Raw genomic sequence first — 26,774 nt, 5'->3', positions numbered from 1 at the left:
TTTTAAGTGGATCACATAGCAGTGTGAATAAACCAGGACTAAACTGGGTTGAAGATAATTCAATAGAAAAAAACTCCATAAAAGTTCATAAATAGCATATAAAAGAAAATGTTGAGAGCTTGCAGAGTAAAAAAAGATTTCTTTGCACATCATAGCCACAAACCCAAAAAGCATGATAGAAAATGCATGATAATAGGGAAACAATCTAATATATAAAGCTCAAGTGTGTGTATGTATGTATGTATATATGTATGTACAGTATGTATGTATGTGTGTATGTCCGGGATTGGCATCCGCACCGTCGCAGCTACAGCCACAAAATTTGGCAGTCACACGTCTGGATCCCGAGAGTGTCCTAGGCTATGTTGTGAGGTGAAATTTTAACCCCGCGCGTTCCAATTCACCAATTTTGCCCCTATGTACATAATGGGGAAAAAGTGTGTGCGTATCAAGCCCCACCCCTCATTATGTCATAATGGTTGCATGGCGACGCTGATGTCATCATAGGTTGCAAGCCCCGCCGCTCATTATGATGTCATAATGGTTGACTATGGGATGGAGGATATGTATGACGGGTATATGGGCACAGGACTATGGGATGGCGGATATGTATGATGTGTATATGGGCATGGGACTATGAGATGAAGGATGTGTGATGGGTATATGGGCACTCGACTATGGGATGGGGAATATGTATGATGGGTATATGGGCACGGGACTATGAGATGAAGGATGTGTGATGGGTATATGGGCACTCGACAATGGGATGGGGAATATGTATGATGGGTATATGGGCATGGGACTATGGGATGGAGGATGTGAGATGGGTATATGGGCATGGGACTATGGGATGGAGGATGTGTGATGGGTATATGGGCATGGGCCTATGGGATCGTTGATATGTATGATGGGTATATGGGCATGGGACTATGGGATGGAGGATAATTATAATTTGCTATAACTAACCACAGTTAGTTACTAACCCCGGGCAGCGCCGGGCTCTTCAGCTAGTCTATTATATAAAGCTCAAGTGTGTGTATGTATGTATGTATGTATGTATGTCCAGGATTGGCATCCGCACCGTCGCAGCTACAGCCACAAAATTTGGCACAGTCACACGTCTGGACCCATGGCGACGCTGATTCATCATTGTTTGCAAGCCCCGCCGCTCATTATGATGTCATAATGGTTGACTAAGGGATGGAGGATGTGTGATGGGTATATGGGCACTAGACTATGGGATGGAGGATATGTATGACGGGTATATGGGCACGGGACTATGGGATGGAGGATGTGTGATGGGTATATGGGCACTGGACTATGGGATGGAGGATATGTATGATGGGTATATGGGCATGGGACTATGAGATGAAGGATGTGTGATGGGTATATGGGCACTCGACCATGGGATGGCGAATATGTATGATGGGTATAAGGGCATGGGACTATGGGATGGAGGATGTGTGATGGGTATATGGGCATGGGACTATGGGATGGAGGATCTGTGATGGGTATATGAGCACTCGACTATGGGATGGAGGATATGTATGATGGGTATATGGGCACGGGACTATGGGATCGTGGATATGTATGATGGGTATATGGGCACGGGACTATGGGATGGAGGATAATTCTAGTTTGCTATAACTAACCACAGTTAGTTACTATGCCCGGGCAGCGCCGGGCTCTTCAGCTAGTACATAATATACATAGATCATAAGATGTATATAGTTACCCAGAGTCCAACATTCTGCAACGTACTTCCTGACGCGTGTTTCGCGATCTCTTCCTCTGAAGGGGTGCACCTGTAGAACACCCAGGACCAAGCTAAGGTCCCAGGCATTCAACAGCCTTCTATAGGGAGGTACCGTGAGAACAGACCCCCTGAATGAAAATCTTCACCTGCAGCTTGGAAGCGATCCGATGCTGGAACAAGACTGATAAGGCAGAGATCTGGCCTTCGAGGGAACTAAGCACTAGGCCTGAGTCCAAATCAGCCTGGAGGAACTGTATAATAGTTGGAATGGAGAAAGCAAGAAGAGAATGACCGCGTTCCCAGCACCATTCGAAAACCGCTTTCCAGGTGAGGTCATAAATGCGACCCGATGCGGGCTTCCGAGAGCTAATCATAGTGGAAACCACTTCTTGGGAAAATCCGGCTTGGGTTAGAACCCAGGATTTATCAGCCAGGCCGTCAAACACAGGGCCCCTGTGGTGGCAAATAGGGCCATGGGAGAGCAAATCTGGACGATCCAGTAGTCATCAGGGAACGTCGACGAGGAGCTGTACCAACTGCACGTACTACGCCTAGCGTGGCCAATCTGGAGTGACTAGGTTCACTAGAATCCCTTCCGTCTTGATCTTCCTGACGACCCTCGAAAGTAATGGAAGTGGGGGAAACACGTACGGAAGACAAAATTGAAGCCACGAAAGGACCAGTGCGTCCATCTCAAAGGCCTCTGGATCCCAGGACCGAGCTATGAATTCGGGTACTTTGGTGTTTAGTCTTGAAGCCATCAGATCCACGTCCGGAGCCCCCAACGATAACAAATCTGCTGGAAGACCTCTGGATGAAGTGACCACTCTCCCAAGGCGAGGCACTGATGCTGAGGTAGTTTGCCGCCCAGTTTTCCCATGCCCAGGATGTGAACCGGTGAAATGACTGACTGGATCATCTCTGCCCAGCGGAGAATGTGTTCTACCTCGTGCATTGCTGCTATACTGCGGGTGCCCCCCCGATGATTGATATACGCCACAGACGTGGCGTTGTCCGACTGTATTCGGATGGGACGAGCCGCCAAGAGGTGATGGAACCGCCGCAGGAACAACCGAATCGCCCGAATTTCCAGGACACTGATCGGGAGGGCGTGACTCCTGAGGTGACCAGCGCCCCTGGGCAGTGTGATGACGAAAGGCAGACCCCCAGCCGAGAAGACTGGCGTCAGTGGTGACCATCAGCCTTTAAATTGGGAGAAAAGATTTCCCGAGTGAAGACTGCAACGTCCACCACCTGAGCGCCCGCTTGACCCACAGAGACAAGCGACATAGATGGTCAAGAGAGAAAGGGTTCCTGTCCCAGGCTGCCAGAAGCGCAAGCTGCAGAGGATGGAGGTGTAGCTGGGCAAAGGGAACCGCTTCCATCACTGCCACCATCTTGCCCAGGACCCCAATGCCAAATCAAATAGAGTGAGGAAATGGGTGGCAAAGTGCCCAAGCACCCTGTTGAAGGGCTATGACCTTGTCTCGAGGGAGAATCTCCAACCCTCGGTAGGTGTCCAGGGTCATTCCTAAAAAGGATATCTGCTGGGCTGGGAGAGGGGAAGATTTGTTTAAGTTTATCAACCAGCCCAGGCGAGAAAGTGTATCCAACGAGATACGGACGTACTCCGTGCAGGCTTGGAAAGACGGGCCCCTGATTAGGAGGTCGTCCAAGTATGGAAAAATGACCACACCATGTGAGTGCAGAATGGACATGACGGCTGCCATGACCTTTGTGAACACTCTGGGAGAGGTGGCGAGGCTGAAGGGCAAGGCTGCAAACTGGAAATGATCCTCATGGACTGCAAAGCAAAGGAAGAAAAGGGGGGGGGGAAATCGGGATATGAAGGTAGGCATCTCGGATGTTGATGGATGCTAGGTACTCCCTCTTCTCCATTGAAGTGATGACAGAGCGGAGGGACTCCATCCTGAAGTACCAGACCATGACAAACTTGTTTAGGAGCTGCAGATCAGAATGGGCTGCACCACTCAGTCCTTCTTAGGAACCACAAATAAGTTCGACTAGAACCCTTCGAATCTCTCTCTTTCTGGCACCTGAATAATGACCCCCATCTTGGCGTAGCGAATCGATGGCTTTGTAGAAAAGCAGGGCTCGCGACCCTGCTTCCGAAGGGCGAGAGGGGAAGAACCATATTGTATCCGGAAGACACAAGGTCTCTAACCCATTCGTTGTGGACGACAGATAGCCAGACATGACGAAACAGGAGTAGGTGACCACCTATTCTGCTGGTGTCGACTGCATAATGCCGTGAGTCTTTGGGTCGAGAATCTATGGGACATTGATCCTTTAGACCTAGATTGATTGGAACGCCTCTTTCATGACTGTTTGGTCTTATACGAGACCTCTGTCCCCCCCGAGGGGAGCGTCCTGATCCGAAAGTAGTGGTCGCATTGAACCAAACAGGATTGGCGTGAAAGGGCAGGAAATGTGTCTGTTGCTGACAACAAAGAGGTTGCCGCCTAATCTTCTGTTGGGGAAGGAATTTACTTTTTCCCCCTATGGCATCCAAGATAAGCTGATCCAGCTTCTCTCCAAATAAAAGACCGCTCAGGTAGGGCAGAGACGTTGGGGATTTTTTGGACGCAGAGTCCGCTCGCCATTCCCTGAGCCACAGAGCCCGTCTGATGGTGATGGCATTTGAGGCTGCAAGTGCAGCACAGTTAGCCGAGTCCAGGGAAGCATGCACCAAAGATTCCCCAGCCAAATAGATCTGATTGGCCAGATCTACTGCCTCCGGGGGAAGGTCACTATCCTGAATGGTTCTGGTCAGGGTATCGGCCCAAGAGACCATAGCTTTAGCTACCTACGTCGTGGCAAAGGAAGAAGAGAGTGCTGAGCCCGAGGCTTCGAAAACCGAACGAGCAAGGTTCTCTGACGGTCCGTGTGATCTTTAATCGAGGACCCCTCAGGTAAGGGTTTTTGTGGACAGGCGGAAGACCAGTGGGTCAACTGGAGGTGATTCAGCCCATTCCTTCTGCAGATCCGTGGAAAAAGGATATCTAGTGTCAATAAGCTTCTGACCAGCGAAGCGTATGTCCGGTCGCTCCCTATGCTGTCAAACTATGTCCTGGAACTCGGGATGGTTGGACGTTTAGTCCTCTTGAAGGACACCGCGTTCCACGGGATTGAATTAGAGTCCTCGTCAACCTTTAAAGTCTGGTTGACTGCCTCAATGAGACTGTCCACTGTCGCCTGATAATCCGGAGAGTTTAGATCAAGGGTCTTGTCGGAATCGGACTTAGAATCCTGGTCACTGCAAACCCAGGGTGATGGGGAGCAGGAAACAGAACCCACAGATGCCAAGGTGCAAGAAGGCCCGGGAGACGTGCTATGGGCCCGTTTCCTAGATGCCTGAGGAGATTTTTACTGAAAATGGCCACTGCTGGCTGACGATTCCTGTGAAGTAGAAGAACCTTCCAAGACAGGTAGATGAGTGCCCCGACCAGTGGAGGGATCTTGGAGAGACTAACGCTTTGGCTAGTGGGACTAGGTAGACTGGGTTCGGTAGCGGCGGATGGCTCCTGAACGCATTCGGGATCACAGGCTTTGCAGAGTGGCGTACTCTGTCCCCATGGAAGCGAAGTCTGACAGGTGGTACATGAGGTGAAAAACACTGTATGTGTCTTGTTAGCCTTCTTGGATGTCCTATAGAGTGACATGATGTACCTCAGTATGCCCCTGATCCTGCTGATACGTTCCAATAGGGAGGACCGTGGCTGTCAGTCTACAGTGACTACTGCAAAGGAGGGCCAATGCATGTATCTGTCTTACCTAGGTCCTATGGCCCTGTGATAGCGGTTCTACCGATGCGCTGTGCCCCTCTAAAGAAGAACGGGCTGTCCGCACGTGCGTAAAGTCGGCTGGGAGGGCAAAGGAGGCCTTCGTTGTGTGACGTGCGAAGGGGGGGTCTTGCGGTGTGCTTGATGCGCCAAATCGTGGGCAAAGCCACAGCCATGACGACACAAAATGGGTAGGACTTCCGGATTACTGCCAGCACTAGGCCCAAGCTGGGGACCAAATTTCCGGACGACAGCCGGAACGCAGCGGGGAGGAAAGGAGAAGCGAAAAAGCACCACATGCGAGAGCCTTCCTCCGGGGATACTGATCAGATGTTCGTGGCCTGGACGAACACCCAGCTCATCTTACCAGCGGTGTGCTTCCTGGCAGCAGCCGCCGCAGAAGGTATAAAGCGCAGGGCTCGGGCAAATTTCTGAGGAGTTTTCCGCTCCCACGTCAGCAGTTTTCGTTTGGACGGCACAGTGACTTTCAATCCGCCACTCCATTTATAGTGAGGGGGAGAGGGACCAATAGCTTTCCATCCATCGCTGCTGTATATCAGGGGCAATGCAGTGGGGGCTGCATGGACGCCATAAGTGCCTCTGGACATCCAAGGGGTTAACTCCCCGAGGATGGGTCAGGGCTGTTGGTCTGGCACAAAAAGCTGGATGAGCCTGGATGTAGAGAGAGGTACATGGAGATGACACTCCATGTTTGCATCTGTTGCCGGAGTGGGACCGGTCGCCTCTAAAAAAAAAAAAAAAAAAAAAACTTCTCAGGCCTACCGATGACAAACGATGCAGGAGGGGGGGTACGTGGAGGTGACACTCCACGTTCCCGCCTGTTGTAGGTTTGGGGAGAACGACGCCCTTAAGGGATGTGTCAGCCCCTGTAATCCATGAAAATTAAGAAAAAAGAGAAAAATAAGATATAAGAATGAAAAAGCTATAGATGTGATCTGAAAATCAGAGCACATGTGCCTCCTACTGACACTAAGCTTGAACTGGTTCGGCTAGAGCCAGTGTGCGGGTGTATACTGCAGAGGAGGAGCTAATCTTTTTGTGTTTACTTATTTGTCAGCCTCCTAGTGACAGCAGTAAACACCCATGGTTCTGTGTCCTCCATTGATTCCTGCTGCTTGCGCTAAATTCTGATCCTCCCATCAGGATGTTGCATCGGAAATCTGGATTCATATAAACAGACAATGTTTTTCATTGCTCATCGATACACAGTATTCTTTTTGTGCTCTTTTGTTCACTGGAGGAGTTTTCATTTTGCTTTCCTTAAACAACACTGGCGCTCAAAATGATCGTCTGCTGCTGCAACCCATCTTTGCTAAACGAAGAGTTATGAGTTTGGACACATTAGTCATATCACAAGTGTTATATATTTTCTGTTTCATATCCTCCTTGGACTTCTTTCATTGACTAGTATTGACATCCACAGCATCCCCTTTCATTTAGTCTTTCCTTGATCACAACATTCTTAATGCATGAGAAACTCTCACAAGGTTGTCGTTTTTTTAAAAAATATTGGAAGTCAATGAGATTGTTCTATTCCCCAATTTTAGTATTGACTAACACTGAAACTAACCCAAAACGTGCTCACATTTCATGTTGCACTCCGACGTCACCAGTCTAATTTCTATACGGTGAAGCTCCAATTGTGAAAGTACAGGGGTCTCTAATAAACTTGCCATTCAGTGTATAGTATTGGTGGATAAAATAAGACTGAATTCAAGACCTTCACAGCCTCCTACACATTATAGGGGAGATTTCTGATACTCCATCTACCTGATGATCCTGAGGAACATTGGAGTTTTCTTGTTTACAGTCCTGTGGAAGAAGAGGACGGGGACATCTCTCTGGTGTCTTCTTACTGGATACAGCTGGAGGAAACACATACAGGGACTGAATTCATGCTTTATATACAGATAATTATAGGCCGTGTGTATTTAGTCCTGTCTATTACCTGGTGATGTGAGGGGCTGGGGAACCTCCATCATGACATCCTTGTACAGATCTTTGTGTCCTTCTAAATACTCCCACTCCTCCATGGAGAAATGTACGGTGACATCCTGACACCTTATAGGAACCTGACACATACAATGACACCGTCATCCCCCGATCCCTCCATAGCGTTACTGTATAATGTCCCAGCATTCCCAGCAGTGTCACCTCTCCAGTCAGCAGCTCAATCATCTTGTAGGTGAGTTCTAGGATCTTCTGGTCATTGATGTCTTCATGTATCAGGGGGTGAGGTGGAGGCACCGGGATTGGGCTCAGGGGTCTTCCCCATCCCTCAGACACAGGGGCCTGACAGCGCTCACTAGAGGTCTTCTTCACTACTGTGTAATCCTGGTTATGGAGAGACACATTAATAAATCTCACTACGGACATTTCCACGGTCCTCACCTCTCCAGTTCTGTCCGTCTGTTATTCCCATAGATAAGAATGATGTAATGTGACGTCATCAGAATCTCTCACCTCTCCAGTAAGCAAGAACAGAATCTCTAGGGTGAGGTGTAATATCCTCTCCGCCATTTTATTCCTGTCCTTATCCATCATTGACGGGTCAATCAGGAAAATTCTCCTCTGTAGAAGAGGATGCAATATACAGTAGTAGGGACCTGAATGGGGAGAAGATAAGCCAATGTAAAGTCAAAAATAATACATATACATATAATAATACAATTACTGGAGATACTAAGGGGAAGTATATGAGGATATCTATTATGTACATGCATTTTCTCTTCTGAGACTGGAAATAATTGGACCTTAATTGGCAGCAGCAATCCCAAACATTAGAACAAAAAATTGTTATCTGTAAATCAGCATCGGTTCTAGAAAAATAACCAAACACAAAAATCATGAAATACGTGATGTATCTATTTTTATTCACAAATGTTTATTCCTTTTGGGCAGAAAGATGAATGTGTTTTTAGGGATGGCATGGGCAAAGCATCATCTCTGATCCTGGAAGTTTAGCCACTTCACACTGTGAAAAACAACAGCATCTAATAGGATTGACTGAAAAACTGACTAAGGATGTGGAGGGTGGCTAATACTGAGGGCAATCTGGCATGTTACTCGGAGCCGGAGGCTACATGGGGCCCATGGTCAGATTGCCCTCACGTGCAGCTGGCAGGGAGAGATCCCTGCAGCTCCGCCTTATACAGAAGAAAATGGCTACGGAGCGAAGCTGCAGGGATCCGTCCACTGCTTCCTGGCCGACGCTTTCTTTCTGACACAGGCCGCGTCAGGATGGCGTCAGCAAGCAGTAGCGCGCACCTGAGTCAGAGAGAAAGTTGCCAGCGATGACGATGCTGCGGGGGAAACAGACGGAGAGGTGAATGGTGGTGTTGCTTTTTTTTTTTAAACAATACACTAAGGGAGAGGTCCAGAACAATCAGGGGGTGGGGGAGAACAATGATGTGCATGGTGGAGAGGACAATGGAATGTAATACTATCCCCCTCCCATGTACGTTAGTTCTGGGGCAGGAATCCTGCACCTCCGCCATGCACTCCCTCATAAATACAAACCTTATTCTCCCTTCTATGGGCACTGCATTCAGGCATCTTCTGCTCAGATGTCAGCGAGTCACTCTGACCTCCAGCGTGTGCACAGATAAGGTGTTCTCCCCACTGGGTCATATATACTGTATAATAATGTCAATTGCTTTTGAAACATACCCTGTGACGAAGGGCACTTCACGAGCCAGAAGCGCGTCAGGTATTGTTTTTAATCTTTAACAGATTTTCAATAAACTAGCATTTTGTTGTTTGTAAAAGATTACACATTGAATTTCAGGCAAAACAAAATATAAAAATGCACAAATTTGGTTTTGCTGCAGTAGGCTAAGTTCACACTAGGCCTTTTTGATGCATTTTATATGCTAATTTTCAGCATGGGTTCCTTTAAATTTCTGCCTTCCCCAGATCAATCAAAGCAACGGTCCGGTAGCACACGTTGCTTTCAAAACAGTTGCGGATCCGTGTCCCGCCATTTTCGTATGTGTGAAACAGGCCTTACAGAAACAGCAAAGGCTGAGATTTCTGAAAACTCATGCACACACCCTTTTTTTCTTGTCATCAGTATTTTGTGCTTTGCATGGTTCTTTGGACATAGAGCATGTCACTTCTTTCAGCTTTTTTCACCCATTGACATGAATAGGTGGTGAAAAAATGCTGAAAAACACACCAAAAAAGCAGGTATCATGTTTTGCTGCGTTTTTTGTGCCAAAACCTGATTCTATGGATTAGGATTTTTTTCAAACACTTATCTTTATCAGCATGCACGATAGACAAATCTAACATGTACATGTACAGCACCATGGAATTAATGGCGCTATATAAATAAATAATAATAACATGCCTAAATCGCCACAAAAAAACGCATGAAAAGTGCCGCGAAAAACATGCAGCTTCTTTCCTGCCAAGAGATCAGATTTTGCTGTAAAAAGAAAAAAACGCCTAGTGTGAACATACCCTTACAGTATAAAACTATCTTGTTATTTATCCTGGATTGTGATTTGTCACACTGAGGGTCTAACGACTATGTTCTCCAGCACAAAGCCTGTTATACCAGCAGACTGTACATGACTGGGATTCTGTCAGAAACATTCAATGGCGGCAAAGCTTCTTATCTCTAAATGTCATATAATAACGTACGTGAAAAGCACTACATCGGCCATCAATCCCTGCGAGTAAGACAGTAATGGTGAGGAGCCAGAGAGAGAGGAGAGAGTAAGCTGGTGGAATGTCAGTCCTGTCATGAAGATAATGACAGAGAGAGGATACACTATAGTAGTCTGACTGCGAGCATTCGGCTTTACCTGAGGGAGACAGAAAGAACGTACTCCATTACTGATGACATTCTCCATTTTTCTGAGACAGACGTAATGATTGTACGCCCCCATTTATCTTCACATTTATTTCATGTGAAGAGTGAAAACGAAAGAATCCTCCACACTTATGGAGAAAGTGAAAAAGTGGGTGAGTGACAAAGGAAGTGAATGAGGGAGAGAGAAGGACCACACACATATATACTGTATATATATACACACATACACACACTGACAGAGATCTACTTTTTCTGAGGTACACCGACAGATATAGAGCAAGCTCTATCCCTGTCAGTGACCTCAGATATAATGGAGGAGGCTCTATCCCTGTCAGTGACCTCAGATATAATGGAGGAGGCTCTATCTCTGTCAGTGACCTCAGATATAATGGAGGAGGCTCTATCTCTGTCAGTGACCTCAGATATAATGGAGGAGGCTCTATCTCTGTCAGTGACCTCAGATATAATGGAGGAGGCTCTATCTCTGTCAGTGACCTCAGATATAATGGAGGAGGCTCTGTCAGTGACCTCAGATATAATGGAGGAGGCTCTATCTCAGTCAGTGTCCTCAGATATAATGGAGGAGGCTCTATCTCAGTGTCCTCAGATATAATGGAGGAGGCCCTATCTCTGTCAGTGACCCCAGATATAATGGAGGAGGCTCTATCTCTGTCAGTGACCTCAGATATAATGGAGGAGCCTCTATCTCTGTCAGTGACCTCAGATATAATGGAGGAGGCTCTATCTCTGTCAGTGACCTCAGATATAATGGAGGAGGCTCTATCTCTGTCAGTGACCTCAGATATAATGGAGGAGGCTCTATCTCTGTCAGTGACCTCAGATATAATGGAAGAGGCTCTATCTCTGTCAGTGTCCTCAGATATAATGGAGGAGGCTCTATCTCTGTCAGTGACCTCAGATATAATGGAGGAGGCTCTATCTCTGTCAGTGACCTCAGATATAATGGAGGAGGCTCTGTCTCTGTCAGTGACCTCAGATATAATGGAGGAGGCTCTATCTCTGTCAGTGACCTCAGATATAATGGAGGAGGCTCTGTCTCTGTCAGTGACCTCAGATATAATGGAGGAGGCTCTGTCTCTGTCAGTGACCTCAGATATAATGGAGGAGGCTCTATCTCTGTCAGTGACCTCAGATATAATGGAGGAGGCTCTATCTCTGTCAGTGACCTCAGATATAATGGAGGAGGCTCTGTCTCTGTCAGTGTCCTCAGATATAATGGAGGAGGCTCTATCTCTGTCAGTGATGTCAGATATAATGGAGGAGGCTCTATCCCTGTCAGTGACCTCAGATATAATGGAGGAGGCTCTGTCTCTGTCAGTGACCTCAGATATAATGGAGGAGGCTCTGTCTCTGTCAGTGACCTCAGATATAATGGAGGAGGCTCTATCTCAGTCAGTGTCCTCAGATATAATGGAGGAGGCTCTATCTCTGTCAGTGACCTCAGATATAATGGAGGAGGCTCTATCTCTGTCAGTGACCTCAGATATAATGGAGGAGGCTCTATCTCTGTCAGTGACCTCAGATATAATGGAGGAAGCTCTATCTCTGTAACTGACCTCAGATATAATGGAAGAGGCTCTGTCTCTGTCAACATATTCCGCAGCACTTTACATTTTAAAGGGGATTTGTACAGCCAATAAATACATTACAGTATAGCACATAACTCAGATACCAAGAGGAGTGAGGGTCCTGGTAAAAATGCTTGTATTGTATGGTCCAGTCATCAATACAATAATTAGGGTATCACATAACCATGCATGAACTGGTCACCAGCCAGTATGTATACAAGAACAAACACAGAGGGCTATTAACCCCTTAGTGACAGAGCCATTTTGCATCTTAATGACCAGGCCAATTTTTTACAATTCTGACCACTGTCATTTTATGAGATAATAACTCTGGAACGCTTTAACGGATCCCGCTGATTCTGAGAATTTTCAAATTTTAAATTTTTATGCTCTTAAATCAGAGAGATGTGTCACACAAATTTCTTAATAAATAACATTTCCCACATGTCTACTTTACATCAGCACAGTTTTGGAAACATTTTTTTTGTTAGGAGGCTATAAGGGTTAAAAGATGACCAGCGATTTCTCATTTTTACAACAAAATTTACAAAATTAACTTTTTTTGCAAAAAATTTACTTCAGAACCAATTTTTTTTATTTTCTCAAGTGTTAAAAGAGAAAATGAACCACAAAATTTGTTGTGCAATTTCTCCTGAATACGCTGATACCCCATATATGGGGGTAAACCACTTTTTGGGCGCATGGCAGAGCTCGCAAGGGAATGAGCGCCGTTTGACTTTTTCAACGCAGAATTGGCTGGAATTGAGATCGGATGCCATGTTGCGTTTGGAAAGCCCCTGATGTGCCTAAACAGTGGAAACCCCCAACAAGTGACCCCATTTTGGAAACTAGCCCTTTTAAGGAACTTATGTAGATGTATGGTGAGCACTTTGAAAGCCCAAGTGCTTCACAGAAGTTTATAACGTAGAGCCGTGAAAATAAAAAATCATTTTAGTTCCACAAAAATGATCTTTTCGCCCCCAAATTTTTATTTTTTACAAGGGTAACAGGAGAAATTAGACCCCCAATGTTGTTGTGCAATTTGTCCTGAGTACGCCCATACCCCATATGTGGGAGTAAACCACTGTTGGGCGCACGGCAGAGCTCAGAAGGGAAGGAGCACCGTTTGACTTTTTCAATGCAGAATTGGCTGGAATTGAGATTGGACGCCATGTCGCGTTTGGAGAGCCCCTGATGTGCCTAAACAGTAAAAAAAAAAACACAAGTGACACCATTTTGGAAACTAGACCCCTTAAGGAACTTATCTAAATGTGTGGTGAGCACTTTGAACCCCCAAGTGCTTCACAGAAGTTATAACGCAGAGCAGTGAAAATGAAAAATCATTTTTTTCCAAAAATGATTTTTTAGCCCGCTATTTTTTATTTTCACAAAGCTAACAGGAGAAATTGGACCACAAAAGTTGTTGTGCAATTTGTGCTGAGTATGTTGATACCCCATATGTGGGGGGACCACTGTTTGGGTGCATGGAAGAGCTCAGAAGGGAAGAAGCACCATTTTGGAATGCAAACTTTGATGGAATGTTCTGCGGGCGCCATGTTGCGTTTGCAGAGCCCCTGATGTGCCTTAACAGTAGAAATCCCCCACAAGGGACCGCATTTTGGAAACTAGACCCCCAAAGGAGCTTATCTAGATGTGTGGTGAGCACTTTGAACCCCCAAGTGCTTCACAGAAGTTTATAACAAAGAGCCGTGAACATAAAAAATCTTTTTTTTCCACAAAAGTGATTTTTTTAGCCACCATTTTTTTTATTTTCCCAAGGGAAACAGGAGAAATTAGACCCCCAAAGTTGGTAAATTGTGGAAACCCCTCAAATCTAGCTCCAACCCTAACCCCAACACACCCCTAACCCTAATCCCAACCCTAATGCTAATCCCGAACCTTAATCCTAACCCTAATCCCAACCCTAACCCTTACCCCTAACTCTAATTCCAACCCTAACCCTAATTCTAACCCTAATTCCAACCCTAACCCTAATGGAAAAATGAAAATAAATATATTTTCTTTATTTCATTATATTTCCCTAACTAAGGGGGTGATAAAGGGGGTGTATTTACTATTTTTTTTATTTTGATCACTGTGATAGGGTTTATCACAGTGATCAAAATGCACATTGAATGAATGAATGGAATCTGCTGGCCGCACTGCGCATGCGCCCGCCATTTTCTTCCCGGACCAAGAGGGCGGCGCCCACCGGAGGAGGCAGGAGGGCCCGAGGACCACCGGGAGGTACCAGGGGGGGATCGGGGACCCTATTTCTCTCTCCTCTGATGTGCGATCACATCAGAGAGGGAAACTAAATGCAAAATTTTTTGTTTTATTTTTTTTTGCGGTCGCCTTTATATGGTTAATTAACTGCTAGAATGCCAAAGGTGTAATTGGTGCAAAGGGAGTATTCTTTGACGAAAGCAAAGTTTGAAGGAGAAATGTATTAGGCTGGTTTCACATTAGCGCTTTTTAAGCGCACGCACGGCCGGGGGTAGCTCCGCCCCCGAGCCGGCTCTCTGCCCGGCGTGCCCGCCCCTTGCTTGTAGCGCCGCCTCCTAGCGCACAGCGGCGCCTGCGATCGGCGCACCCTATCTTTAGCATAGGGTGCGCAGATCGTGCGCAGGCCGTGCACTAGTTGCGCTTTGACCTGCGCTGCGCACTTTTGACGGTGCGCCGTGCGCGCCAAAATCAAACTTTTCGGATTTTGGCGCGCACGGCGGAGCTACCCCCGGCCGTGTGTGCGCTTCAAAAGCGCTAATGTGAAACCAGCCTTATTTCAAATAAAAATCTTTTTTTTTGAACCTTGTCAGTGTCTGGACTAGATTTTAAATTCATTTGGCAACCAACTCATTTGATTAATAAAAGTATGAGTTTTCATGGAAAAAAACAATTTTATTTGGGTGACCCCAAACTTTTGAACGGTAGTGTATTTATATATACACACACACACACTGCTCAAAAAAATAAAGGGAACACTAAGACACCACATCGTAGATATCACTGAATTAAATATCGCAGCTGCAAATCTTTATTCATTACATAGTGGCATGCGTTGAGAACAAGAAAACATAGAAATGATCAATGTAAATCAAAATTAATATCCCACGGAGGTCTGGATTTGGAAGGATACTCAAAATCAAAGTGGAAAATCAAATTACAGGCTGATCCAACTTCAGTGGAAATGCCTCAAGACAAGGAAATGATGCTCAGTAGTGTGTGTGGCCTCCACGTGCCTGTTTGACCTCAATACGATACCTGGGCATGCTCCTGATGAGGCGGCGGATGGTCTCCTGCGGGATCTCCTCCCAGACCTGGACTAAAGCATCCGCCAACTCCTGGACAGTCTGTGGTGCAACGTGACGTTGGTGGAAGGAGCGAGACATGAGGTCCCAGATGTACTCAATCGGATACAGGTCTGGGGAATGGGCGGGCCAGTCCATAGCTTCAATGCCTTCATCTTGCAGGAACTGCTCACACACTCCAGCCACATGAGGTCTGTCATTGTCCTGCATTAGGAAGAACCCAGGGCCAACCGCACCAGAATATGGTCTCATAAGGGGTCTGAGAATCTCATCTCGGTACCTAATGGCAGTCTGGCTACCTCTGGCGAGCACATGGAGGGCTGTGCGGCCCTCCAAACAAATGCCACCCCACACCATTACTCACCCACTGCCAAACCAGTAATGCTAAGAACAGATCACTCTCCACAGCATTTCCAGACACGTTTGTCACATGTGCTCAGTGTGAACCTGCTTTCATCTTTGAAGAGCACAGGGCACCAGTGGCGAATTTGCCAATCCTGGTGTTCTGTCGCAAATGCCAAGCATCCTGCACGGTGTTGGGCTGTAAACACAACCTCCATCTGTGGACGTCAGGCACGCACACCATCCTCATGGAGTCGGTTTCTAACCGTTTGTGCAGACACATGCACATTTGTGTTATTAACCTATATAGGAAAGAAATACCGAGAATATACTGAAAGAGAATTATCTAAAAAAATTGGATATCTAATTTAAATCATATATACCTTACAAAAGACATTCACAAAAAATCATGATAAAAATATCAAATTTATTGTATCACAAAAAAGGACATAAATGACAACAAAAAATATAATAATGATGAGAAATATTTTACAAAAATAATTTAATAATAAATTACATATATATTAAAATTTTTTTTTAAAAAACATAGCGGTGTACAGTGGACAAGAGGCAAAATCACAATGGCTAATAAAGTGAAATATATGCACTAATGAAAGAGTGAGAGCTATATATAAAATATATATATATATATATATATATATATATATATATATATATATATGCTGAAAAAAGTGAAAATAATATTCTGTAAATAAGTTACACAATTTCATAAAAAATAGAATCATAGAATCGTAGAATTGTAAGGCACCTCCTGGGCCATCTGGTCCAACCCCCTGATCAAAGCAGGATTCGCTAAATCATCCCAGACAGATGTCTGAAGACTTCTATTGAAGGAGAACCCACCACCTCTCGTGGCAGCCTGTTCCACTCATTGATCACTCTAACTGTCAAAAAGTTTTTCCTAATATCTAATCTGTGTCTCCTCCCATTCAGTTTCATCCCATTGCTTCTAGTCTTTCCTTGTGCAAATGAGAATAATGATGATCCTTCTACAATGTGACAGCCCTTGAGATATTTGTAGACAGCTACTAAGTCTCCTCTCAGTCTTCTCTTCTGCAAGCTAAACATTCCCAAATCCTGCAACCTTTCCTCATAAGACAGGGTTTGCAGGTCGGTCACCGTTCTGGTCGCTCTTTTCTGAACTTGCTCCAGTTTGTTGATGTCTGTTTTAAAATGTGGTGCCCAAAACTGGACACAGTATTCCAGACGAGGTCTTAACAAAGAGGAGTAGAGGGCAATAATGACTTCACGTGATCTAGACTGTATGCTTCTGTTAGTACATCCTAGAATTGCATTTGCCTTTTTTGCTGCTGCATCACACTGTTGACTCATATTCAGTCTGTGATCTATTAGTATACCCAAGTCTTTTTCACATGGGCTGTTCCTTAGCCCTATTCCTCCCATTCTGTATATGCTTTTTTCATTTTTATTGCCCAGATGTAGTACTTTGCATTTTTCCCTGTTAAAAACCATTCTGTTAGTTGCTGACCACTGCTCCAGTTTATTTACAAACTATTTGTAATTATAATTAAAAAATATACATAACATACATACAACTCATCTAGCTGCTACTTGCAGAAGTATTCTGATGACTCTGCAATAGTAGGCCTCATCACAGGAGGAGATGAAAGAGAGTACAGAGATACTAACCAAGCTTTTATGGAGTGGTGTCATAGGAACCACCTTAGGATTAATTCCGGGAAGACCAAGGAATTGGTGGTGAACTTTCGCAAGGGCAAAAATCCACCAGTAGTGGTGAACATTCAGGGAAATGACATTGAGATAGTCGACACCTATAAGTACCTTGGTGTGATCCTCAATAATAAGCTTGACTGGGCCCATCACTTGGATGCAGTGTACAGGAAGGGCCAAAGCAGGCTTTATCTGCTCAGAAGGCTGAGAGCCTTCGGAGTTCGAGGGGCACTCCTTGCATCCTTCTTCAACTCTGTTGTGGCATCAGTCATCTTCTTTGGTGTGGCGTGCTGGGGTAGTGGCATATCAACCAGGGACAGGAATAGGCTGGACAAACTGATTAGAAGGGCCAGCTCTGTCCTGGGATGCCCCCTTGACCCAGTTCAGGAAGTAGGCGACAGTAGGATACTGCCCAAGATGAGCTACATGGTGCAGAATGATTCCCATTCCATGCATGAGACCGTGACAAAGATGTGCAGTACTGTCAGTGACCGGCTACTTCATCCTAAATGTGAGAGGGAGCGCTATCGAAAGTCCTTCCTTCCTGCTGCAGTTAGGCTGTATAACCAGCACTGTCCAAAATGGAGAACGACCCAAACAGAGATCTGATAGATCCAAAGTTGTGACAGTCCGGTTACTTTTTTTTTTTTTTTCGTATATGTACCTACCTACTGTCAATGTAATGCCTTTATGTATCTGTATCTGTACTTGTTCCTGCCTTGCTGCTGTAATGCTCTGAATTTCCCCATGGTGGGACGATTAAAGCATTATCTTATCTTATCTTATACAAAAGTGCATATAGTGATTACTCCCTGAGGAAGCGGGCAGCGAAATGTGCATTGGAGTGGTGTGTGCAGGGGACAGTGGCTGATCCTTTGGCTGGTATGTACTGGTGAATTTCACATGCATATTGCACTTTGTACTCATCATTAATTAATCCTACTGGGTTTGTATACACAGCATATGCACTTTACTTTGAGTCAGATAACCCAGCAGGTCTTTATATGTACTTTTGTATGTTGTTATATATTTTTTAATTATAATTACAAATAGTTTTTATCACCAATATTTTTTGGTATAAAATTGTGCAATTTTTAATGAAATTGTGTAACTTATTCACAGAATATTATTTTCACTTTTTTCAGCATATAAGGTATATATATTTTTTTTTATATAGCCCTCACTCTTTCATTAGTGCATATATTTCACTTTATTAGCCATTGTGATTTGGCCTCTTGCCCTCTGCACACCGCTATGTGTTTAAAAATTTTTTTAAAAAATATTTATGTAATTTATTATTACATTCTTTTTTTAAAATATTTGTCTCATCATTATTATATTTTTTGTTGTCATTTATGTCCTTTTTTGTGATACAATAAATTTGATATTTTTATCATGATTTTTTGTGAATGTCTTTTGTAAGGGATAAGCGCCCGTCACACATAGCGATCTCGCTAGCGAGATCACTGCTGAGTCACAAGTTATCGCTGCCGGTTATCGCTGATCGTCCTGGAATAGCCAGGACTTTTTTTGATCGCTGGTCTCCCGCTGGCCAGCACGCATCGCTGCATGTGACAGGCGGGGGACCAGCGATCAGCTCACTGGTAACTAAAGTAAACGCAGGGTTTCTAAGCACTAGGCGGTGCTTAGAAACACAATGTCTACCTTAGTTACCAGCGCGCTGATGCAGGGAGCTGGTAACCAAAGTACACATCGGGTTTCTAAGTGACGCACTCCCCTTAGAAACCCGATGTGTACCTTAGTTACCAGCTCCCTGCATCAGCGCGCTGGTAACTAAGGTACACAGAGACGTGTCGCTGGTGCTGATCGTTGGTGAAGCTGTCTGTTTGTCAGAGCAAAGATTCTTGTCACAACTCGCATTGATGTGCCATCCAGGATGAGCTGCACTACCTGAGCCACTTGTGTGGGTTGTAGAGTCCGTCTCATGCTACCACGAGTGTGAAAGCACAACCAACATTCAAAAGTGACCAAAACATCAGCCAGAAAGCATTGGTACTGAGATGTGGTCTGTGGTCCCCACCTGCAGAACCACTCCTTTATTGAGGGTGTCTTGATAATTGCCAATAATTTCCATCTGTTGTCTATTCTATATATACACACACACCGTATATACTTGCGTATAAGCCGAGATTTTCAGCCCATTTCTTAGGGCTGAAAGTCCCCCTCTCGGCTTAGACGCGAGTCATATATCTGGGGGTCGGCGGGGGAAAGGGGGTGTCAGAGATCATACTTACCCCCTCCTGGCGTGGTCTCTGCAGCCCCCCCATTTCTCCTGGTCTCAGGCTCCTTCCTTCAGAGATTACGTGGTACCGCTCATTAAAGACATGAATATGCGCATATTCATGTCTTTAATGAGCGGTATCACGTGACCGCTGAAGGCAGGCGCTGGAGACCGTGGGAGAATGGGGCTGCAGAGACCGCGCCAGGAGGGGGTAAGTATATGCGATATTCACCTGTCCCCGTTCCCACTCTGCTTGCCACTGTCCGTCACGTCCTCTGTCAGTGATGTTCAGGTCAGAGGGCGCAGTGACGTGGTTACTGCGCGCCGCGCCCTCTACCTGAACAGTCACTGAGAGATGACGTGGCAGGCATCGGCGAGCAGCGTGGGAACGGGGACAGGTGAATATCTCAGGTGCCAGGTCCTGAGGGGAGTATGTCATTTTTTTTTATTTGCAACAGCAGCATATGGGAATTATTCTATGGGGCATCTTATGGGGGCATATTCTATAGGGAATCTTATGGGGGCATATTCTATGGGGAATCTTATGGGGGCATAAGGGCATCTTATGGGGGCATATTCTATGGAGCACTTTATGGGGGTATATTCTATGGGGATTCTTATGGGGGCATATTCTATGGGGAATCTTATGGGGGCATATTCTATGGAGCATTTTATGGGGGCATATTCTATGGAGCATTTTATGGGGGCATATTCTATGGGGAATCTTATGGGGGCATATTCTATGGGGAATCTTATGTGGGCATATTCTGTGGAACATCTGATGGGGCATATTCTATGGAGTATTTTATGGGGGCATATTCTATGGAGCATCTTATGGGGGCATATTCTATGGAGCATCAAATGCGGGCCTATTCTGTGGCGCATCTTATGGGGGAATAATGTATGGAGCATCTTATGGGGGCCTATTCTATGGAGCATCTTATGGGGGCCTATTCTATGGAGCATCTTATGGGGGCTTATTCTATGGAGCATCTTATGGGGGCATATTCTATGGAGTATCTTATGGGGGCATATTCTATGGAGCATCTTACGGGGCCATAACCATTATGGAGCAGCATTATGGGACCATTATTAACCTATGTGCTGCATTATGTGGGATGTATTTTGTATGGAGCATCTTATGGGGCCATCATGAACTGTATGGAGCATTATATGGGGCTCCTGATTCAATACAGATATTCAAAAACATTTAACCTACTGATGTCTCAATTAATTTTACTTTTATTGGTATCTATTTTTATTTTTGGAATTTCCCAGTAGCTGCTGCATTTTCCACCCTAGGCTTATACGCAAGTCATTAAGTTTTCCCAGTTTTTTGTGGCAAAATTAGGGGGGTCGGCTTGCCGGCTTTTCTATTATCTTGTGTGTGTTTGACGAATATTTGATGAACATTTCCTTTGAAAACGATGTGTAGATGACAGGGAACTGCTGTATGTAAAAAAAAAAAAAAAATTGCAAAGCAATCACACTGTACTTGGATGTATATCGGATGCTAGGTGTGAAAATCGAATTCTAGTCGCATGACACTCATCTGTTTTTTTGGTCCTGATATCGGAACATTTTTTTCTCACATATAGGTATGAGCCCTTACTGGTAATTCGGTTTCTAGGAACCTTTCACGGCAGCAGTATTTGAGGATGTCTCCCCACGCTAATAGGGGACAGGAAACACAAAGAGGTTAAATACCCCTCCCCTTCCTACAACCACCAGTGTTTTTCCAGAGACACTAGCATGAATAGTTACCACCAAATTGCAGGAATCATCCAATTAGAACATCAGATAGGGAGGGAAGTTAGTGTTGTCGTGGAAGGTTCCAAGAAACCAAATTACCAGAAAGACTAATTCTATTTTCTCTAGTCACCTTCCACGACAGTAGTATTGGAGTAATACCAACAACTAATTTCTTAGGAAGGGACCACAGCTTGTGTAACAACCCTGCTGGCATCACTGCATGGCCTCCCATCCCTCACACACCAACTCACTCACTGCTCCAGGGCTTGCTGTGATTTCTGTCTGCTGCCAGCTCCATGCTCTGTGCCGCTTGTCTCCTATCTGCACGGTGCATGTTTCCTGGCTGTGTGCATAGGGGGCGTCGCCAGAACTCTCTGGTTCTTATGGAGTCAGGGTGCACCTGTCTTATGTGTCCCTAACCAATTACCAAGAGCCCTCTAGTATTTAGGGCAGCTCTACCCACTGGAACATTGCCTGTGCAATGTGTTAACTCAGTGTCTTTCTACTGAGCTGCCAGGTCTTGCTCTGTGTTCCTCCTTCTCTGGAGGCTTTACTCCTAGCTTTGCTTGGTACTTCTCTGTCTGCCCTCCAGGAGGCAGAATATCCTGGTGTCTGTGTCCTTGTTCTTGCCTTGCTTTGTACCTGTGTATACTCTGGTCCATGTGTTCTTGGCCCTGTCTGAACTCTGTCCTACCTTTGTCTGTCTGTCTCCTTGTCTTTGGCTTCTTTCCCTGCTGTGTCTTTCCTTGGGTCCTCCCTGTCTTCTTGTCTTCTGCACTCTTGCGGCTCTGTTCGTGCTCTGCTCTCTTGTAACTCTGCCTGCTCTGTACTCTTTAGGCTCTGCCTTTGCTCCGTATTCTTGCGGTTCTGCTTGATTCTGGTTCTGCTGCTGCAGACCCTCTTGCTGCTCCGCTACTCTTCTTCGCAGTCTTGCGGCTCTGCTCGTGCTCCGCTCTCTTGTGACTCTGCCTGCTCTGAACTCTTTAGGCTCTGCATGTGCTCCGTACTCTTGCGGTTCTGCTTGGTTCTGGTTCTGCTGCTGCAGAACCTCTCGCTGCTCTACAACTCTTCTCCGCAGCCTTGCGGTTCTCCTTCTGTGTGAACAGGTCCAAACCTGCTACGTCATACTGCACTCTGTCCTGTCAGTACCCGTACCTGCTCCTCATGTGTGAACAGGTCCAAACCTGTTCCGTCATACTCTACTTTTTCCTGTCTGTACCAGTACTAGCACCCGCTGTGTGAACAGGTCTCTACCTGTTCCTTCTTACACCACACCTGCCTGCCCCGCGCCTCATCCATGCCTGCTTGACGTGTCTCAACCGTGCCTGCTTGCCCTGTGTCTCAGCCGTGCCAGCCTGCCGTGTCTCAGCCGTGCCAGCCTGCCCTGTGTCTCAGTCGTGCCAGCCTGCACTGTCTCAGCCGTGCCAGCCTGACCTGTGTCTCAGTCGTGCCAGCCTGCCCTGTGTCTCAGTCGTGCCAGCCTGCCCTGTGTCTCAGCCGTTCCAGCCTGCCCTGTGTCTCAGCCGTGCCAGCCTGCCCTGTGTCTCAGCCGTGCCAGCCTGCCCTGTGTCTCAGCCGTGCCTGCCTGCCCTGTGTCTCAACCATGCCTGCCTGCCCTGTGTCTCAGCCGTGCCTGCCTGCCCTGTGTCTCAGCCGTGCCTACCTGCCCTGTCTCAGCCGTGCCTGCCTGCTCGTGTCTCTGCCGTGCCTGCCTGACAGTGTCTCAGCCATGCCACCGTCTCCCCAAGTGGAATCAGCAGCCACAGCCAGACACCACCCTGGAGTGGCACCTGGCAGCTGCCTGCTGCACAAGCCTGACCTCACCATCAGAGGCTCTAGTGAAAACCAAGGCAGCTGTCCTAGTCACGCCCCTTCCAGAGTAGTCTGGTTTGTGGCACAGTGAAGCCACAACCACCTGGTTCACGCCCACCAGTCAGGGTGTGAGCATGACAGCCTGCAGAACTTTTCTTCCGAATGTTAAATCCCTATTAAAATCTAGTCTGTAGTGTCTGGTAAACGTATAAACAGAATACCTTGTGGCCACTCTGCATATCTGCTCAGTGGATGCGCCCCCTCTCTCTGCCCACGATGCGGATATTGAATGTGTAGAATGAGCCTTCAGTGATGCAGGAGGAGATAAATTCTGTGACGAGTATGTGAGACAGATAGCGTGTTTGATCCAATTGGCGATCGTATTCTTATCAGCCTTCTTGCACTTATTCCGTCCTGAGGGTTGAATGATTACGTTTCGGTCAATCCTCCATTCTTCAGTTTGTTGGAGATAGAAGAGAACCACCTTACGAACATCGAGGGTGTGAAAGGCCCCTTTTGTATTGGTAGGATTTCGGCAGAATGAGGATAGCACAATATCCTGACCTCTATGAATGTCCGAGACTACCTTAGGCATAAAGGAGGGACCTAAACGGAGGATAATGCTATCTGCAGTAACTGTTAAGTAGGGCTCTTGCACTGATAGGGCCTGCAGCTCTCCTACACATCTAGCGGAAGTAATTACTACCAGAAAGACCGTTTTAAAGGTAAGGTTTTTTAAACTCATAGATGAAAAAGGTTGAAATGGATCTGTGGTTAAGCTATCAAGCACCAGATTTAAATACCAAGGGGGAATCTGGCTACGAAGTCTAGGCCGGATTCTAGCTGCTGAGCTCATAAAACGCTTTATCCAGTGATGACTAGCTAATTTCCAGTCAAAGAAAGAGCTAAGAGATGACACCTGCACCTTCAAGGTACTAAATGTAAGCCCTAGATCAAGTCTCTTTTGAATAAAGTCCAAAATCTGAGCAATGTTAGGATGGAAGGGATCAGGAATGTTCGGAGAACACCAGGAGGAGAATTTCTTCCAAACCTTTCCTTAAATCTCATTGGTCACTGGCTTCATGCTCTTCTGGAGTTTGTATCACTTCATCCGAAAGCCCTTTAGCTCTTAGGATTCTGGCTTCAGAAGCCAGGCCATAAGGTTTAACCTGTGAAGGTCCGGATGTAAGGGACCTTGGAGAAGGTCGTCTTTCTGGGATTTGCTGATTTGCTTTTCCCTTTGTATTCCCTCTGGGAAGACTGATCTCGTTAGGGACGAAAAAAATCATTTCCTAGGATTATTCTGCTCAGGGAGCACTTTCTTTTTGTGCGTAGCTTTCTCTAAGATCTCACCAAGAGCTGGACCAAAAACATAGTGACCCTGAAAGGGAATGGCGCAAAGCTTAGCCTTGGAGGTGATGCCACCACTCCATGATTTAATCCACTGAGCTCTCCTAGCTGAGTTGGAGAGGACTGCGGACCTAGCTACTACACGTACAGATTCCACAGAAGCATCGGCATGGACCCCTGTTGCTTTCTGAAGGAGGGGAAGAGAGTAAAAAATCTCCTCCTTAGAAATCCCCTGAGTGAGGTGGTCTTCTACTGTACAGAGCCAACGAAATAGAGATCTGTCGACACAGGTGGAAGCCACATTTGTTTTCAGCAGATTAGTGGAGGTATCCCAGGATTTCCTTAGTAAGCTCTCAATCTTATAATCCATAGAATCTTTGAGCTAAGACGAGTCCTCAAACGGGAGAGCTGTCTTTTTTGTCACCCTGAATACCTGCACATCTACTTTGGGAAGCTCCCATAGAGAACAGAAAAAACAATTTTTTAAATCTGACGGGACGCTAAGCCCTTTCTCGGGGAGGTCCCATTCATGAAGGATAAGGCTTTGGATGTTTTCATGTATGGGGAAACCCTTGTGTTTTTTATTTTTCAACCCTCCAAACATTTCGTCTTGCACTGATTGCTTCACTTGCTCCTCCTCAACTGCCATGGTGCTTCTCACCAGTCTAACCAATTCCTCATTCTCCCAAACATCCTTCCTACAAGCGGTATGGACTTCACTTGAGTCTGAATCAGACTCCACAGGTGCAATCTTCCTTTTCTTAGAAGGAGGGGGTTGTGGTACAGGAGCCTGGGAAAAGATGGACATAAAGGATTGAACCTCTTGTTTGATGAGGGTTTTAATGTTGTCCAACAGGGAGGGCTGTTCGGCACGCAACACATCATCAGTGCACGGCTGGCAAAGCTTCTTACATGCTGAGGGAAGCCTGGTAGCACATACACCACACTTGCAGCTGGGCATTTTATCCTTCTTGGGGGCAGATACCCTGTCTCCCTAAAGAGAGAGAAAGGTGGACTAAGTCTCCCATTAGGATATAACCCAGATAGCAAGGGACCTTCATTCAATACTAACAGGAGGGTGGATGCTGGGTTCTGCAGAAGCCGAACGGGAGGTTTTGTTGCCCTCCATGGTCTGTGGTCACACTTGTCAAACACTATGTTTGACGAGTGTGACCAACCTGTCAATCAGTTCTCCAAGCGATGCTACAGATCACTTGGAAAACGCTAGCATTCTGCAAGCTAATTACGCTTGCAAAATGCTAGTTTTTCCGCTGGAATTTAAAATGCGATTTTCCCGCGGAATGGAATTCCGGAACTCTCGCGGTAATTTCCGCGAGAGTTCCGCTACGTGTGAACTTAGCCTCAGTCTCCTGTCTATCAACACTGCCAGGTCTGTAGCTACAACAGAGGAAAAAGGGTCTGTGTTCTGGGATATAGACACAAATGCATCAAAACAGGCTCAGCACTGAGGGGGGTTAATGTCCCCTGCGCCCAGTAATGGGAATCTCCAGCACCTACCTCCACCTGCAGAGCCGCACACCACATATATGGCTGCTCTGTGCGCACAGGACCTGGGATGAGGTCACAGGAGGGGAGGAGTCAGGGGTCACGTAATCAGTGGCCTCAGTGTATGCCGAACTCTGCTGTGCTGGTTGTCATGGTGCTGGATGAGGGGAAGTTTCTGTGTGGGGTCAGAGGGGGTCTACAGGGTAGATGTAGTAGTGCTGTGTGTGTACGAGGTGTACGGAGCGGAGCCTTGTGTGTACGAGGTGTACGGGGCAGAGTCGTGTCTGTACGAGGTGTACGGAGCGGAGCTGTGTGTGTACAAGGTGTACGGAGCGGAGCCGTGTGTGTACAAGGTGTATGGAGCAGAGCTGTGTATGTACGAGGTGTACGGCATGGAGCCGTGTGTGTACATAGTTAGCCGTGTGTGTACCAGGCAGAGCCGCGTCTGTGCGAGGTGTACGGTGCGGCCTGTGTACGAGGTGTACAGAGAGGAGCCGTGTATGTATGAAGTGTACAGAGCAGAGCCGTGTGTGTACGAGATGTACGGAGCGGAGCCGCGCGTGTACGAGGTTTACGGAGCGGAGCCGCATGTGTACTAGGTGTACGGAGCAGAGTCGCGTGTGTACTAGGTGTACGGAGCGGAGCCGTGTGTGTACGATGTGTACGGAGCGGAGCCGTGTCTGTACGAGGTGTACGGAGCAGATCAATGTGTACGAGGTGTACGGAGCGGAGCCGTGTGTCTAATGAATATATGTAGCGGA

At 46.3% G+C, this 26,774-nt stretch overlaps 1 protein-coding gene across 2 annotated transcripts in view; it reads right to left on the bottom strand.

Annotated features, from left to right (window-relative positions):
- The window catches only part of LOC141050985 (gastrula zinc finger protein XlCGF66.1-like), a 38,262-nt gene extending 12,164 nt beyond the window's left edge, over positions 1 to 26,098 (bottom strand). Inside the window, exons 1-5 of one of the 2 annotated variants that reach the window (XM_073547755.1) lie at positions 26,026 to 26,098; positions 8,044 to 8,186; positions 7,735 to 7,914; positions 7,529 to 7,652; positions 7,351 to 7,445 (exon numbers count right to left, since the gene is read on the bottom strand). In XM_073547755.1, the coding sequence (XP_073403856.1) occupies positions 7,351 to 7,445; positions 7,529 to 7,652; positions 7,735 to 7,914; positions 8,044 to 8,124 (480 nt within the window). In that variant the 5' untranslated portion in view covers positions 8,125 to 8,186; positions 26,026 to 26,098. Of the gene's footprint in view, positions 1 to 7,350; positions 7,446 to 7,528; positions 7,653 to 7,734; positions 7,915 to 8,043; positions 8,187 to 10,227; positions 10,388 to 26,025 lie in introns of those variants that run through there. The other variant, XM_073547754.1, reaches the window with a different exon arrangement.
- Between the last annotated feature and the right edge of the window lie 676 nt (positions 26,099 to 26,774).

Source organism: Dendrobates tinctorius, unplaced genomic scaffold (assembly GCF_039654945.1).
Source record: "Dendrobates tinctorius isolate UK_male_01 unplaced genomic scaffold, ASM3965494v1 ptg000155l, whole genome shotgun sequence".
Lineage (NCBI taxonomy): Eukaryota > Metazoa > Chordata > Amphibia > Anura > Dendrobatidae > Dendrobates > Dendrobates tinctorius.
Note: the sequence above shows the minus strand (reverse complement) of the source record. Positions and strands in the feature narration are given on the sequence as shown.